Consider the following 12,391-nt stretch of genomic DNA (forward strand, 5'->3'; position numbering starts at 1 on the left):
TACTTCGTATTGAAGAAATCTGACAAGTATTGGACAGGACCTTTGGTCAGGCTGAGGTTTAGGTCTCAGTGCCCGAAGGGCTCGTCAATCTCCAAATCTCCTTGGAATTCAGCCTGACTGACCCAAAGATTCCAGTATCCGTTGTTGCAGAAATTTTTTCATATTTTGACCAATAATCTTGATATTATTCTGTCTACTAAGATTTTTCAGAATGTCCATTTTTTCCATTAACTGATCATTCTTAGCAGCAGCTTCTGCTTGCACCTTTTTCATTTGGTCTTTAATATTCTGAATCTCAAATTAATTTGCTTTAATGTTGTATCAGCCTGTTGCATTAATCTTTCAATCTTGTCACCATTCTTCCTTTCTTCATCAGTTAACACCACGATAGATTGACGAAAAGAGTCTAAAAATTGATTCATTTCCTCAGAAGATAAAGAAACCTGCACCTTTCTCTGATTTATTCTTGATAGTAGCTTAACCATATAACCATTGACGGAGCGGAAACAGGCCATGTTGGCCTTTCGAGTCCGCACCGGTTCACTGATTTTGTGCACCCTCTTCAGGCATTGGTCACGGTTTGTACTTGTTCTTAGTCTTTTCTTTGCTTTTCTAGGTCCTCTTCTTGATCTCTGGAGCTCTGGGTGTCTTGTACCTTTTTTAAAAGTTCCTCTTTTTTTATGTTCCCTGTGCATGTGTGAGGAGTTGCGCATGCGCAGAGTCGCCTTTTTACTCGATGTCAGTGGCTTTTGTTGGAGGAGACCTTGGACAGCAGTGTCCAAGGTCTCCCTGGCTTTTGGCCTCTCTCCCTTAGATATTACCTTGCGGACATCTCCAGTATCCTTTCTCAAGGTTGGCCTCTCTTCTTTTTCTTGCTCCATTCCTTGTATTACAGTGATAGCTTTATCTTTCTTTGGTGGCAGGTTGATCTCTTCTGTATATCTTTCTTGTACTTTCCATAACTTTTATAGTCTTTTTTGTCACTTTTTCTCAACTTTTTTGAGGAGAGCAGAGATTACCAGTCTAACCCCACGTCGTCACGTGGCACGGCCCCTCTAAGGCCTGATAATCCAAATACATAACATCCACTGCATATCCTTTATCCAGCCTGTTTGTCACTGTCAAAAAATTTCAATAGGTTTGTCAAACAAGATTTTCCTCAAGGAAACCATGCTGGCTTTGGCCTATCTTATCATGTGCCTCCAAGTACACTCTGCAACTTCATCTCTGACAATTGACTCCAACATCTTCCTAACCACTGACATCAGGCTATCCAGCCTATGATTTCATTTCTCCCTCCTTTCTTGAACAGTGGGGTGACATTTGCAATTTTCCAGTCCTCTGGGACCATGCCAGAATCTATTAATTCCTGAAACTTGCCTCCATAATCTCTACCACTATTTCTTTCAGAACCTGAGGGTGCAGTCCATCTCGTCGGAGAGGCATCTACCCTAAAACCATTCAGCTTCCTGAGCACCTTCCATGAAATAGTAACTGCACTCACTTCCCTTCCCTAATACCCTTTGACATCAGGCGCACTGCTAATATCATACACAGTGAAGACTGATGCAAAATACTCATTTAGTTCCTCTGTCATTTCTGTGCCTCCCATTGTTATTTTTCGTGTCATTTTGTAGTTGTCCTATATCTATTCTCACCTCTCTTTTACTTTTTATATACTTGAAGAAGCTTTTTATATCCTCTTTGATCTTATTTGCTAGTCTACTTTCATACCATCTTTTATCTCCTTGAGAGTTTTTCAGTTGCCATAGAACATTACAGCACAGAAATAGGCCTCTTTGGAACTTCTAATCTGTGCCAAACCATTTTTTTTTGCCTAGTCCCACTGTCCTGCACCAGTACATAGACATCCATACCTCTCCCATCCATGTACCTATCCAAATTATTCTTAAATGTTAAAATTGAGCCTGCATTCACCACTTCATCTGGAAACCTGTTTCACCCCCCCCCCCCTCCCCACCCCCAACCACTCTCTGCATGAAGACATTCTCCCTCATGTTCCCCCTAAACTTTTCTCCTTTCACTCTAACCCATGTCCTCTGGTTTGCATGTCACCTACCCTAGTGGAAAAAGCCCACCTACATTTACTCTTTCTATTCCCCTCATACTTTTAAATCCTTTATCAAACCTCACCTCATTCTCTACACTCCAGGGAATACAGTTCTAACTTGTTTAACCTTTCCCTGTAACTCAGTTCCTGAAGTCTGGCAACATCCTAGTAAATCTTTTCTCCACTCTTCCTATCTTATTGATATCTTTCCTATAATTAGGTGACCAAAACTGAACACAATGCTGCAAATTTGACCTCACCAATGTCCTATACAAATTTAACATAACATCCCAACTCCTGTACTCAATATTTTGAAGGCAGATATGTCAAAATCTCTCTTTACAACTCTATTCACCTGTGATGCCACTTTCAGGGAATTATGTATCTGTATTCCCAGATCCCTCTGTTCTACCCCACTCCTCGGTGCACGACCATTCACCGTGTATGCCCTTTCTTGATTTGTCCTTTCAAAATGCAACCTCACACTTACTTGCATGAAATTCCATCTGCCATTTTTCAGCCCATTTTTTCAGCTGGTCCAGATCCTACAACAAGGTTTGAAAACCTTCCTCACCGTCTACAACGCCTCCAGTCGTAATGTCATCTGCAAATCTGCTGATCCATTTTACCACCTTATCATCCAATCATTGATATAGATGACAACAACAATGGTCCAGCACTGATCCCTGAGGTCCACCTCTAGCCACAATCCTTCAGTATGAGAAACAATCATCCACCATTACTCTGGCTTCTCCTGTCCAGCTTTTGTCGAATCCAGTTCAGTACTCCACCATGAATTCCTAACGTCTCAGCCTTCCCGACTAACCTCCCATATGGGACCTTGTCAGAGGCCTAAGTTAAGACCATGTAGACAACATCCACAGCCTTTCCTTCATCAACTTTCCTGGTAACCTCCTGAAAAACAATAAGATTGGGTAAACATGACCAACCATGCACAAAACCATGTTGACTATCCCTAATCAGTCCATGACTATCCAAATAATTGAATATCACATCTCTTAGAATGCCTTCCAATAATTTATGTACTACTAGTGTCAGGCTTACCAGCCTATAATTTCCACCATTGCTTTTGGAGAGTTTTTTTAAACAATGGAACGACATGAGCTACCCTCCAATCCTCTGGCACCACACCATGGCTAAGACATTTTAAATATTTCTGCCAGAGCCACTGAAATTTTTACACCAGCCTCTCTCAATGTCCAAGGGAATATCTTGTCAGGCCCTGGGGATTTATCCACTCTTATTTGCTTTAAGACAGCAAGCACTTCCTCCTCTTTAATCTGTATAGGTTCCATTACCTCACTGCTTGTTTTCTTTAATTCCCACAATTCTGTGCCCTTTTCCTGAGTGAATACTGATGAAAAAAGAACAGTTAAGATCACCCCATCTCTTTTGGCTCCATAAAAAGCCGATCACTCTGATCTTCAAGGGGACCAATTTTGTCCTTTACTATCCTTTTGCTCTTAATATATCTGTAGAAACCCTTAGGATTTTCCTTCACATTGTCTGCCAACTTCATGTCTTTTTAGCCTTCCTGATTTCTTTTTCTTCTGAGGTTTTTCTTGCATTTTTTAATACTCCTCAAGAACCTCATTTGCTCCATGTGGCCTATACCTGTTATTCACCTCTCTCTTCTTCTGAACCAAATCCCCAATATCCCTTGAAAACCATGGTTCCCTATGACTTCTAACCATACCTTTGATCCTGACAGGAACATACAAACTCTGTACTCTTCAAATTTCACCTTTTAAGGTCCTCCACTTACCTCGCACATCCTTGTTCAAAAAAATATTTATCACACTCTACGCATTCTAGATCCTTTTTCATTTCCTCAAAAATCTTGCCTTCTGCAAGTTTTTTAAAATTTGTCAATTCTCTATCTTCACACTAATTTTTACTTCCTTGTATGTCCTCTCTTTTGCTTTAATATTGGCTTTGACTTCCCTTATCAGCCATAGTTGTGACATTTTTCCATTTGGATATTTCCTCTTTTCTGGTTTGTATCTATCCTACACCTTCCTCATTTCTCACAGAAACTCCATCCGTTGTTGTTCTACGCTCCTCCCTATTAGTGTCCCCTTCCAATCGACTTTGGCCAGTTCCTCTCTCATACCCTTTACTCCACTGAAATACTGACACATCTGTCTTTTGTCCTTGTTAAATGAAGTAGCCCCAATACTGACCCCGAGCGATCAGCCAATGCTCTACCCATGTGAGGATTGTCGGTGCTTCAAGTTGAGATTCTGCAGCCAACTCTGGATCCTTGATGCAGGAATCTTTGCTGCATTCCCACAATCATGTGCAACTCTCCTTTTGAAGTGAGATCAGATACAGTATTCCCAATATCTTCTCACTGGGATCCAATCTAAGATTTCTCTGGATTCTGCCCAATTCCTCAGAACATGTTAAACTGACTTATTGATGCCACTCTGTTACAGTTGAAAAGACTATCTTGTGTGTTAATGGAACAAAATTATTTGAGCAAAGATACTACAGTAAAACCACTGGTATCCGGCAAAAACATAGAGGAAAATAAAATTTAAAAATTAAATAAATGAGAATAAATTAAAAGGTAAAAATACATACGTTTAAAATTGTAAAAGTAAATGTTCTCTGAAGTAACACATAAACCTTTGGTGAAGATGGGAGCAAATATTCAGCCACCAGAGTCCCTTGGGCATAGCAGCTGTTTAAATAAAGTTGTGTGAAACAGCGATGATGTCGCCCAGGATGAAGAGCTGGTTTATGCCTCTTGCCATTGGGGTGTCTCTCTTAAAGTGTTTCCTTATCCCTGCTTAGTAAGAGTTGCCCCGGTCAAAAGCTTTATCTGTAAATTTGGTGGGGGGGGGGGGGTGTTAATTCTAAAATGTCATTGTTCGTCTTTCGGGCGGCTCCGTGGAAGGAAAGGAACCACCAGATTCAATGACGATTAAATGTTTTCAAAGAATGTGACTGAAAATAAAGTAAAATGCTTTAAGGTTTATATATTTATGCAAGTGAAGTTTGTTCAGTGTAAGTACTGTCTAGTATTTTTGTCTTTTAAACTGTTTATTCTTAATGCAGGTGTATTAGTTAGACATTGTAAGAGTAAGTCTCAAGCAACTGGAAAATACACGTATCCGGCATCTATCAATCCACATAGATTCCGGTTACCAGGGGTTTTACTATACTCTCGAAGCCCTCTCATCCCTTGAGGCATCATGTGGATTCTCATGCAAGTTCAAGATGAAACATTCCTTCCTCAGTTCCGAGTTTTCTGACAAGAGCAACGTTGGAGATTGAAGTTGAGGATGATGACCCATGCTTTGAATTAATTTTAAATATACTGCAAATTTAAAATTGGCTGAGAAGATGCTTCCGACTATTGTTTTCTCATCTCTTGTGCTTCTTGCACTTTCTCCTCTCTCTCTTCAGGGACTTTGGCCAGCTTGCTGTTGATCTCCTGGACCACACATTCAAACATGATGAGCAGGTCGCCATGAAGCTCTTGACCTATGAACTGAAGAATTGGAGTGACTTGACCTGCCTTAAACTGGCAGTGACAGCCAAACACCGTGACTTCATTGCTCACACCTGCAGCCAGATGTTGCTGTCTGACATGTGGATGGGGAGACTTCATGTACGCAAAAATCCTGGCCTGAAGGTACCATGTCCATATTTGCCATTTATGCCAGTTTGGGTTGAGACTTTTAGAGCATAAGACATTGGTATAGAAATAGGCCATTCAGCCCATCAAGTCTACCCCACCATTTAATCATGAGCTGATCCATTTTCTCACTTTGCCCCATTGTCCAGCCTTCTCCCCATAACCTTTGATGCCCTGGCTAATCAAGAACCTATCAATCTCTGCTTTAAATACACCCAATGACCTGGCCTCCCATGGCAACAAATTCCACAGATTCACCACCCTCTTGTGCTCTCTTGTCCTAGACTCTCTCACCAAGGGAAACAACTTTTCTACATCTACTCTGTCCATGCCTTTCAATATTTGAAATGTTTCAATGAGATCCCCCCCCCCCCCTCATTTTTCTAAATTCCAAAGAGTATATGCTAAGTGTCGTCAAATGTTTCTCATATGATAACCCTTTCATTCTTGGAATCATCCTTGTGAACCTTCTCTGAATTATCTCTTATGTTGGCACATCCTTTCTTAAATTAGGAGCCCAAAACTGCTCATAATTCTCCAAGTGAGGTCTCACCAGGGCCATGTAAAGCCTCAACATCACATCCCTGCTTTTGTATTCTATTCCTCTTGAAATGAATGGCAGCATTGCATTTGCCTTCTTCACCACCGACTCAACCTGCAAGTTTATCTTCAGGGTATCCTGCACAAGGGCTCCCAGGTTCCTTTGCATCTGGGAATTTTCAATTTTATTCCTATTTCGAAAATAGACTGCCCATTTATTTCTTCTGCCAAAGTGCATGACCTTGTACTTTCTGACATTTCATTCACCAATTCTCTGCCTATTCTTCTAACCTGTCCAAGTCCTTCTGCAGCCTCTCTCTTTCCTCAACACTACCTGTTCCTTCACCTACCTTTGTATTGTCTGCATTATTGCATTTCTGGTTGCCATAAAATAGAAAATTATTCATTGCTCTAGAGAGGATGATAGGAGGTTTAATGAAGAACACAGGCACGAATTGTTGGTTATACATCTTTCCCTCTATGGACATCATAGGACCTGTTGATTACTCCAGCACTTTTTTTTTCAGTTATGAGGAGAGATAAAATAGGTTGATTTTGTTCTCCTTGGAGTGGAAGAGACTGAAAGGGGACTTGATAAAGGTTTGCAAAATTATGAATGGCATTGATAGATAGTAGATGAACATTTCCCCATGGGAAAGTTCACCGACTTCAGATTAGGAGATAAGAGGTAAGAAGCAAGAACAAAGGAAGAGGGTCATTGTACTCAGGAGCACACGGCCTGGAGGGAGATCTTTTTTCTTCTTTTCTTTGGCTTGGCTTCGCAGACGAAGATTTATGGAGGGGTGACGTCCACGTCAGCTGCAGGCTCAGTTTGTGGCTGACAAGTCCGATGCGGGACAGGCAGACACAGTTGCAGCGGTTGCAAGGGAAAATTGGTGGGTTGGGGTTGGGTGTTCGGTTTTTCCTCCTTTGTCTTTTGTCAGTGACGTGGGCTCTGCGGTCTTCTTCCAAGGAGCACACGGCCTGGAGGGAGATTTGTCAAGGTAAGCTTTGAGTTGTCAAGAATGACAGCATCAGTGAGTTACAAGTTTTGTAAGCTCGATCATTGAAAAGCTACATGCCTGTATGTATCATTCAGTCATTGTGTTCTGGTGATTTCACTGCAATTTTAACTTTATGTGTGTTTAAAATTGAATTCAAATTCCCTGGGCTATTTTGTGATTTCCTGTCAGATTATGTTGGCAATAATATTCCCACCCACGATTCTCCTCCTGGATTTTAAAGGTACTGATGATTTGTCGTATGAAGCAACAGGAGATGAGCAGGGGAAGGAGAAAGAGGAGGACAATGTAAGTATCGACAAGGAAGGCGAGTGGGATCAGGAAGGGTGAGGGGAGAAAATGAAGTGGGGGGTTCATTGGGTGGGGCAGGGTGCTGGTGGGTTAGGTGGGTCAGGATGGATTTGCAGAGATGGAGACTGGAGAATCAAGCACTGAAAGATTGATGGTTGACTGGGGAAGTGGAAGGTTCAGTTCAGCAATTCGAGGTGACGCTGGAGAGCGAGTTCACAGCTGGGTTTGTGGTGTTATCCCACTTCGATTCTCATCCCACTCAGGATAAAAAAGATGTTCCTCATGTTTCAGGATGCAAATGCTGAGGCTGTTTCCAGAAAAGGGGATGAAGAAGATGGAGTGGAAAATCACCAAAGTATCCCAATTGGAAGGAAGATTTATGAGTTCTATAACGCACCAATTGTTAAATTTTGGTTCCACACGGTAAGATGCTGCTGGGCACCTCACAGTTGTGCACGTTCCAGGGAGAGTGCCTCATCTTCAGGCTCTCAACTGATTTCTTTTACAGATGACATATCTCACCTACCTGCTGCTCTACAATTACGTTATTCTGGTGAAGATGGAGCGCTTACCCTCAATTCCAGAGTGGATTCTCATCTCACATATCCTAATGCTAGCCATTGAGAAAATTCGAGAGGTAAGGAGACTCAAATTCATAGATGAGTTCTACAATGTGGAGACAGGCCCTTCAGCCCATGATGACCAGTTGTGTACTTGCATTTGATTAATATCTATCCATGTACAGCAAAATCCTTGGTATCTGGATACCAAGCAGCCCCAACTAAGCAGCAAAAAAAATTGAGTAAATAAATACATTTTAAAATCAAAAAGAATAAAAATAAATAAATAAAAGTTTAGATTGTAATAGTAAATGTTCTCTGAAGCAACACACAATCTCTGGTGAAGATGGGAGCAAATATTCAGTAAATGGAGTGCCCTGGTCATGCCCTGCCTGCAGCGGTTATTTGAACAAAATTTCAATAAAGCTATGTTTGAATAAAATGGCAGTGCTGCTGGGGCAACTCTCCCAAAGTGTCTCCCTATTCCTGCTGAGTAAGAGCCTTTATCTTTATTAATATTAAGTATATTAGTAAGGCTTTATCTGTAAACTGAGGGGAAGGGGTTTTTTTAATTATGACGGTGGCACGGTTAGTGTCGCAGTTAGCGCAATGCTGTTACAGCCCAGTGAGTAGGGTTCACATTTAAATTTTGTAAATTACAAGAATTAGCTGATTAAAGTGAACTTTCCATTATTAAGGACTAGACGACTGATTTTCTTTTACATTTTGCACTGTCTATTGTATTTTAACCTTTATTCTTAATGCAGCTGGATTCGACTGAGTGCTGCTAAATGGAATCAGTAGAAATGGGTCCTTTAGATCTTAGAAAATTTCCATTTTCGACCATGTTTTATGACATGGATTAAATTACTGTAATCATGCCTTACGGCTTCAATTCTCACTAACTTTCTACAGTCACAACCTTGCAATCTCCAACTGGGAACCCGTCAAGGATGTCCTCGAAGTCTATTACTTTTTGATTTGGCCATAGAGCCTTTGACAATTGCATTTTGAGTATATGAGTCATTTTCAGGTTTTTGCAGGAAGGGAATTGAACATTAAGTTTCTCTTTATGTGGATGATCTCCTGCTTTTTTATATTAAGCCCTGACACCTCCTTACCTTCCTGCTGTCACTACTTTCCCAATTTAGTCAGTTTTCAGGATATAAGATTAAACCTGCAAAAAAGTGAACTTTTCCCTTTGAATCCACCTGCTTTAGTGATTGTGGAAAATAAATGGACTTCTCTTGGTAACAACAGTTACAAAGAATCATTAAAGTATCTTTTTAAAGAAAATTTCCTTACACTTTAAAGCACCTGAAACAGTTCTTAACACAATGATTGCCCTTTCTATATCTCTGGTTGGTGGTATTGATTCAATCAAAAATGAATATCTTATCTAAATTTTTATGTCTTTTTCAATCTATACCAATTTTTATTCCCAAATCATTTTTTTGATTTACTTGTACCTTTGTCTAAACAAAGTTTGTCTTCAGAAATCTAAAAGGAACGAAGGCATGGCGCTACCTAATTTCAGATTTTATTATTGAGTATATCAATATACTTAACCTTATGTTTTGGTTACATTTTCATAACCAAGTGGATCGTCGAGTATGGGTCGCAATGGAGCTGAATTCTGCTAAAATCTTTCTATTTCAACACTTCACTTCTTTTCTCTTCAAATAAATCAATTGATAGTCCTGTTGTCAGGGAAACTGAGATTGTGGGTGCAGTTCAGAAAACATTTTGGAATTCATGGTTTTTATCTTTCATGTCCTATTTTATTCAATCATCTTTTTCAACCTTCTTTGCATGATTTTGATTTTTATGAATAGCACAGATTATCTATTGAACATTTCAAAGATATCTATTGATAACAGTTTAGCGTCATTTGAACAGCTTTCTGAAAAGTTCAATTTAACAAATACTAATTTTTTTCAGTTATTTGAAAATCAGGCATTTTCTTCAGGTTCAGATACTTGATTTCCTTGGGGCACTTGACACAAACATTGTTGATGTAATTTTTAGTTTACAACTTTCTCACAGAGGTTTAATATCCATTAGTTATGATAAATTAATGGGTTTGAGACACATTCCTCTAGTTACAATTAAAAATGCCTAGGAACAGGATTTAGGCCTTACATTATCAGACAAGGTTTGGGATTAAATTTTTAAGATGGTTAATATTATATCCTTCTGTGCCCATCACTATTTGTGACAGTTTAAAGATGTACATAGGGCTCATATGTCTAAAGTTAAATGATCTCATATCTATTTAGATGTAAATTTTCTTGAGATAAATGTAAGAGAGAAGAGGCTTCTTTAATTCATGCGTTCTGGATGTGTCCCAGCCTTGAAAAATACTGAAGGGATGTGTTTCAGACTTTATCCTTTATCCTTTACCCTTAATGTAGATCTGGAGACCAATCCTTTGGTTACTCATTTTTTGTAGAACTGGAGAGGATGAAGTTCTTTTAATTCCAGTCAAATGTCGTATTCTGTCTTTTGCTTCTCTTTTGGCCAGACATGCGATATTGCTCAGATGGAAGGATGCTGCCCCGCCTACTTATACTCAATGGTTGAGGGACATTATGTCCTACTGAAATTTATAAAAGACCTGACACAGGGACGAGATTGCCAGGTGCATGCCACTGGCCAGGTAAAAGGTTCCTGGCCATTGGCTGAGAATAACAGTTTCCCTATCAGACTTCACCGTTGACTCACTCCATGAATCAGAAGCCATGGGTAAAGGTGGCTAACGAGTTGCTGGTCTCTCTCCTGAAGCTGTGTGTACATCCTGAATTAATGGGCCTTTCCTCCAGATGGAGTTGTCACACAAATACTGCACAAGTGAACTGAAACGTCAATGTGGTGATAACTTGTTTGGCACTGTAGTAAAAGTCCTAAAATTCAGACTGCTCAGTGATTCTCGGGTGGTCCAGATTTCTGGCATCCAGATTTGTGGTCTTTTACTGTAATGTCAAGAATATGTGCAGGAGCAGGCCATGTGGCCCTTTGTGCTTGCTAAATAATTCAATATGATCATGTTCCTCTATCCCTTTTAATCCCTCCAATTCATTCTTGCTAATATATTCATCTTTAAATTAGATCCTCATGTCCGAACCGAGTAAGCTGAGGCAGAAGGTCAAGATCTGGATGCAGGAATACTGGAACATCACTGACATGGTGGCAATTGCCATCTTTAGCTGCGGTGTGTTGCTGCGGCTCCAGAATGAACCCTACATGAGCTACGGACGCGTCATCTACTGCGTGGATATTATCATCTGGTATATCCGTGTGCTCGACATCTTCGGTGTCAACAAATACCTGGGACCTTACGTCATGATGATTGGCAAAATGGTGAGTCAGCTTGCGTGCTGGGGTCTGGAGCTTGGTTTTGGTGTTTGTTGCTGCTCTACGTTCCAGGGAAGTTGAGATTGAACAAAGGGCTGAGATTTACAATAGAGTAGGGTGAGAGAATAAAATATTCTGGCCCACACCTGAAATGCATTCTCCCAGTGGCATCTTCAAGAAAGCTTGCTTTGGATGCCAAAGAAGAAGAAAGATTCTTAGAGGTGTAAGGGGCAACTGAGGCTGACAAGGGAAGTCAAGGACAATATAAAAATGAAAGAGAAGTATAACAGAGCAAAGATGAGCGGGAAGCCTGAGTATTGGGAAACTTTTAAAGAGCAACAGAAGATAACTAAAAAGGCAAAGCGGGGAGAAAAGATGAGGTATGACGAGAAGGTAGCCAAGAATATAAAGGAGGATAGTAAAAGCTTATTAAGGTATGTGAAGAGGAAAAAAATTAGTTAAGATCAAAGTTGGGTCCTTAAAGACAAAAGCAAGTGAAGCAGTGGCAGAGGAGAGGAACAGAGTAGGTAAAGAGTCAAGGCGGGAGTAGTGGTGGGGAGTTCAGGCCTGGTGAGGTCTGGGTGAAGCATCAATAGTGGCGGCATGGAGTCAGAATTGACAAGGCCCAGTTGGAGCAACGGAGAAGGGAGTATCAATTAATTATAAATTATAAACATAATTAAATATATTAAGATAAATAATTCATAAAGTAATAAAAGAACATTGGTGTGCGGATATATATATATATATATATATTACAACAACTTGATCTTGTATAACAAGTTACAGTGATCTAAGATCTTTGATTGCCTTCAGAGAGTCGGGGAGGAATTTTCCAAGTTTTTCCTAAATTTATTAAAGGTTTTTCTTGGTTTTTCGCCTCCCC

General features: G+C 40.2%; 1 protein-coding gene across 2 annotated transcripts in view; it reads left to right on the forward strand.

The window, feature by feature from the left end:
• LOC138745370 (transient receptor potential cation channel subfamily M member 1-like) overlaps positions 1–12,391 on the forward strand; it is a 107,350-nt gene that overhangs the window by 44,808 nt on the left and 50,151 nt on the right. For both annotated transcript variants that reach the window (XR_011346222.1, XM_069902343.1), the window contains 5 exons: positions 5,507–5,735; positions 7,472–7,588; positions 7,883–8,014; positions 8,100–8,228; positions 11,260–11,511. Coding sequence is in view for 1 of the 2 variants with exons in the window: in XM_069902343.1 (XP_069758444.1) it covers positions 5,507–5,735; positions 7,472–7,588; positions 7,883–8,014; positions 8,100–8,228; positions 11,260–11,511 (859 nt within the window). In the remaining variant the exon portion in view is untranslated. The remainder of the gene's footprint in view (positions 1–5,506; positions 5,736–7,471; positions 7,589–7,882; positions 8,015–8,099; positions 8,229–11,259; positions 11,512–12,391) is intronic.

Source organism: Narcine bancroftii, chromosome 11 (assembly GCF_036971445.1).
Source record: "Narcine bancroftii isolate sNarBan1 chromosome 11, sNarBan1.hap1, whole genome shotgun sequence".
Classification (NCBI taxonomy): domain Eukaryota; kingdom Metazoa; phylum Chordata; class Chondrichthyes; order Torpediniformes; family Narcinidae; genus Narcine; species Narcine bancroftii.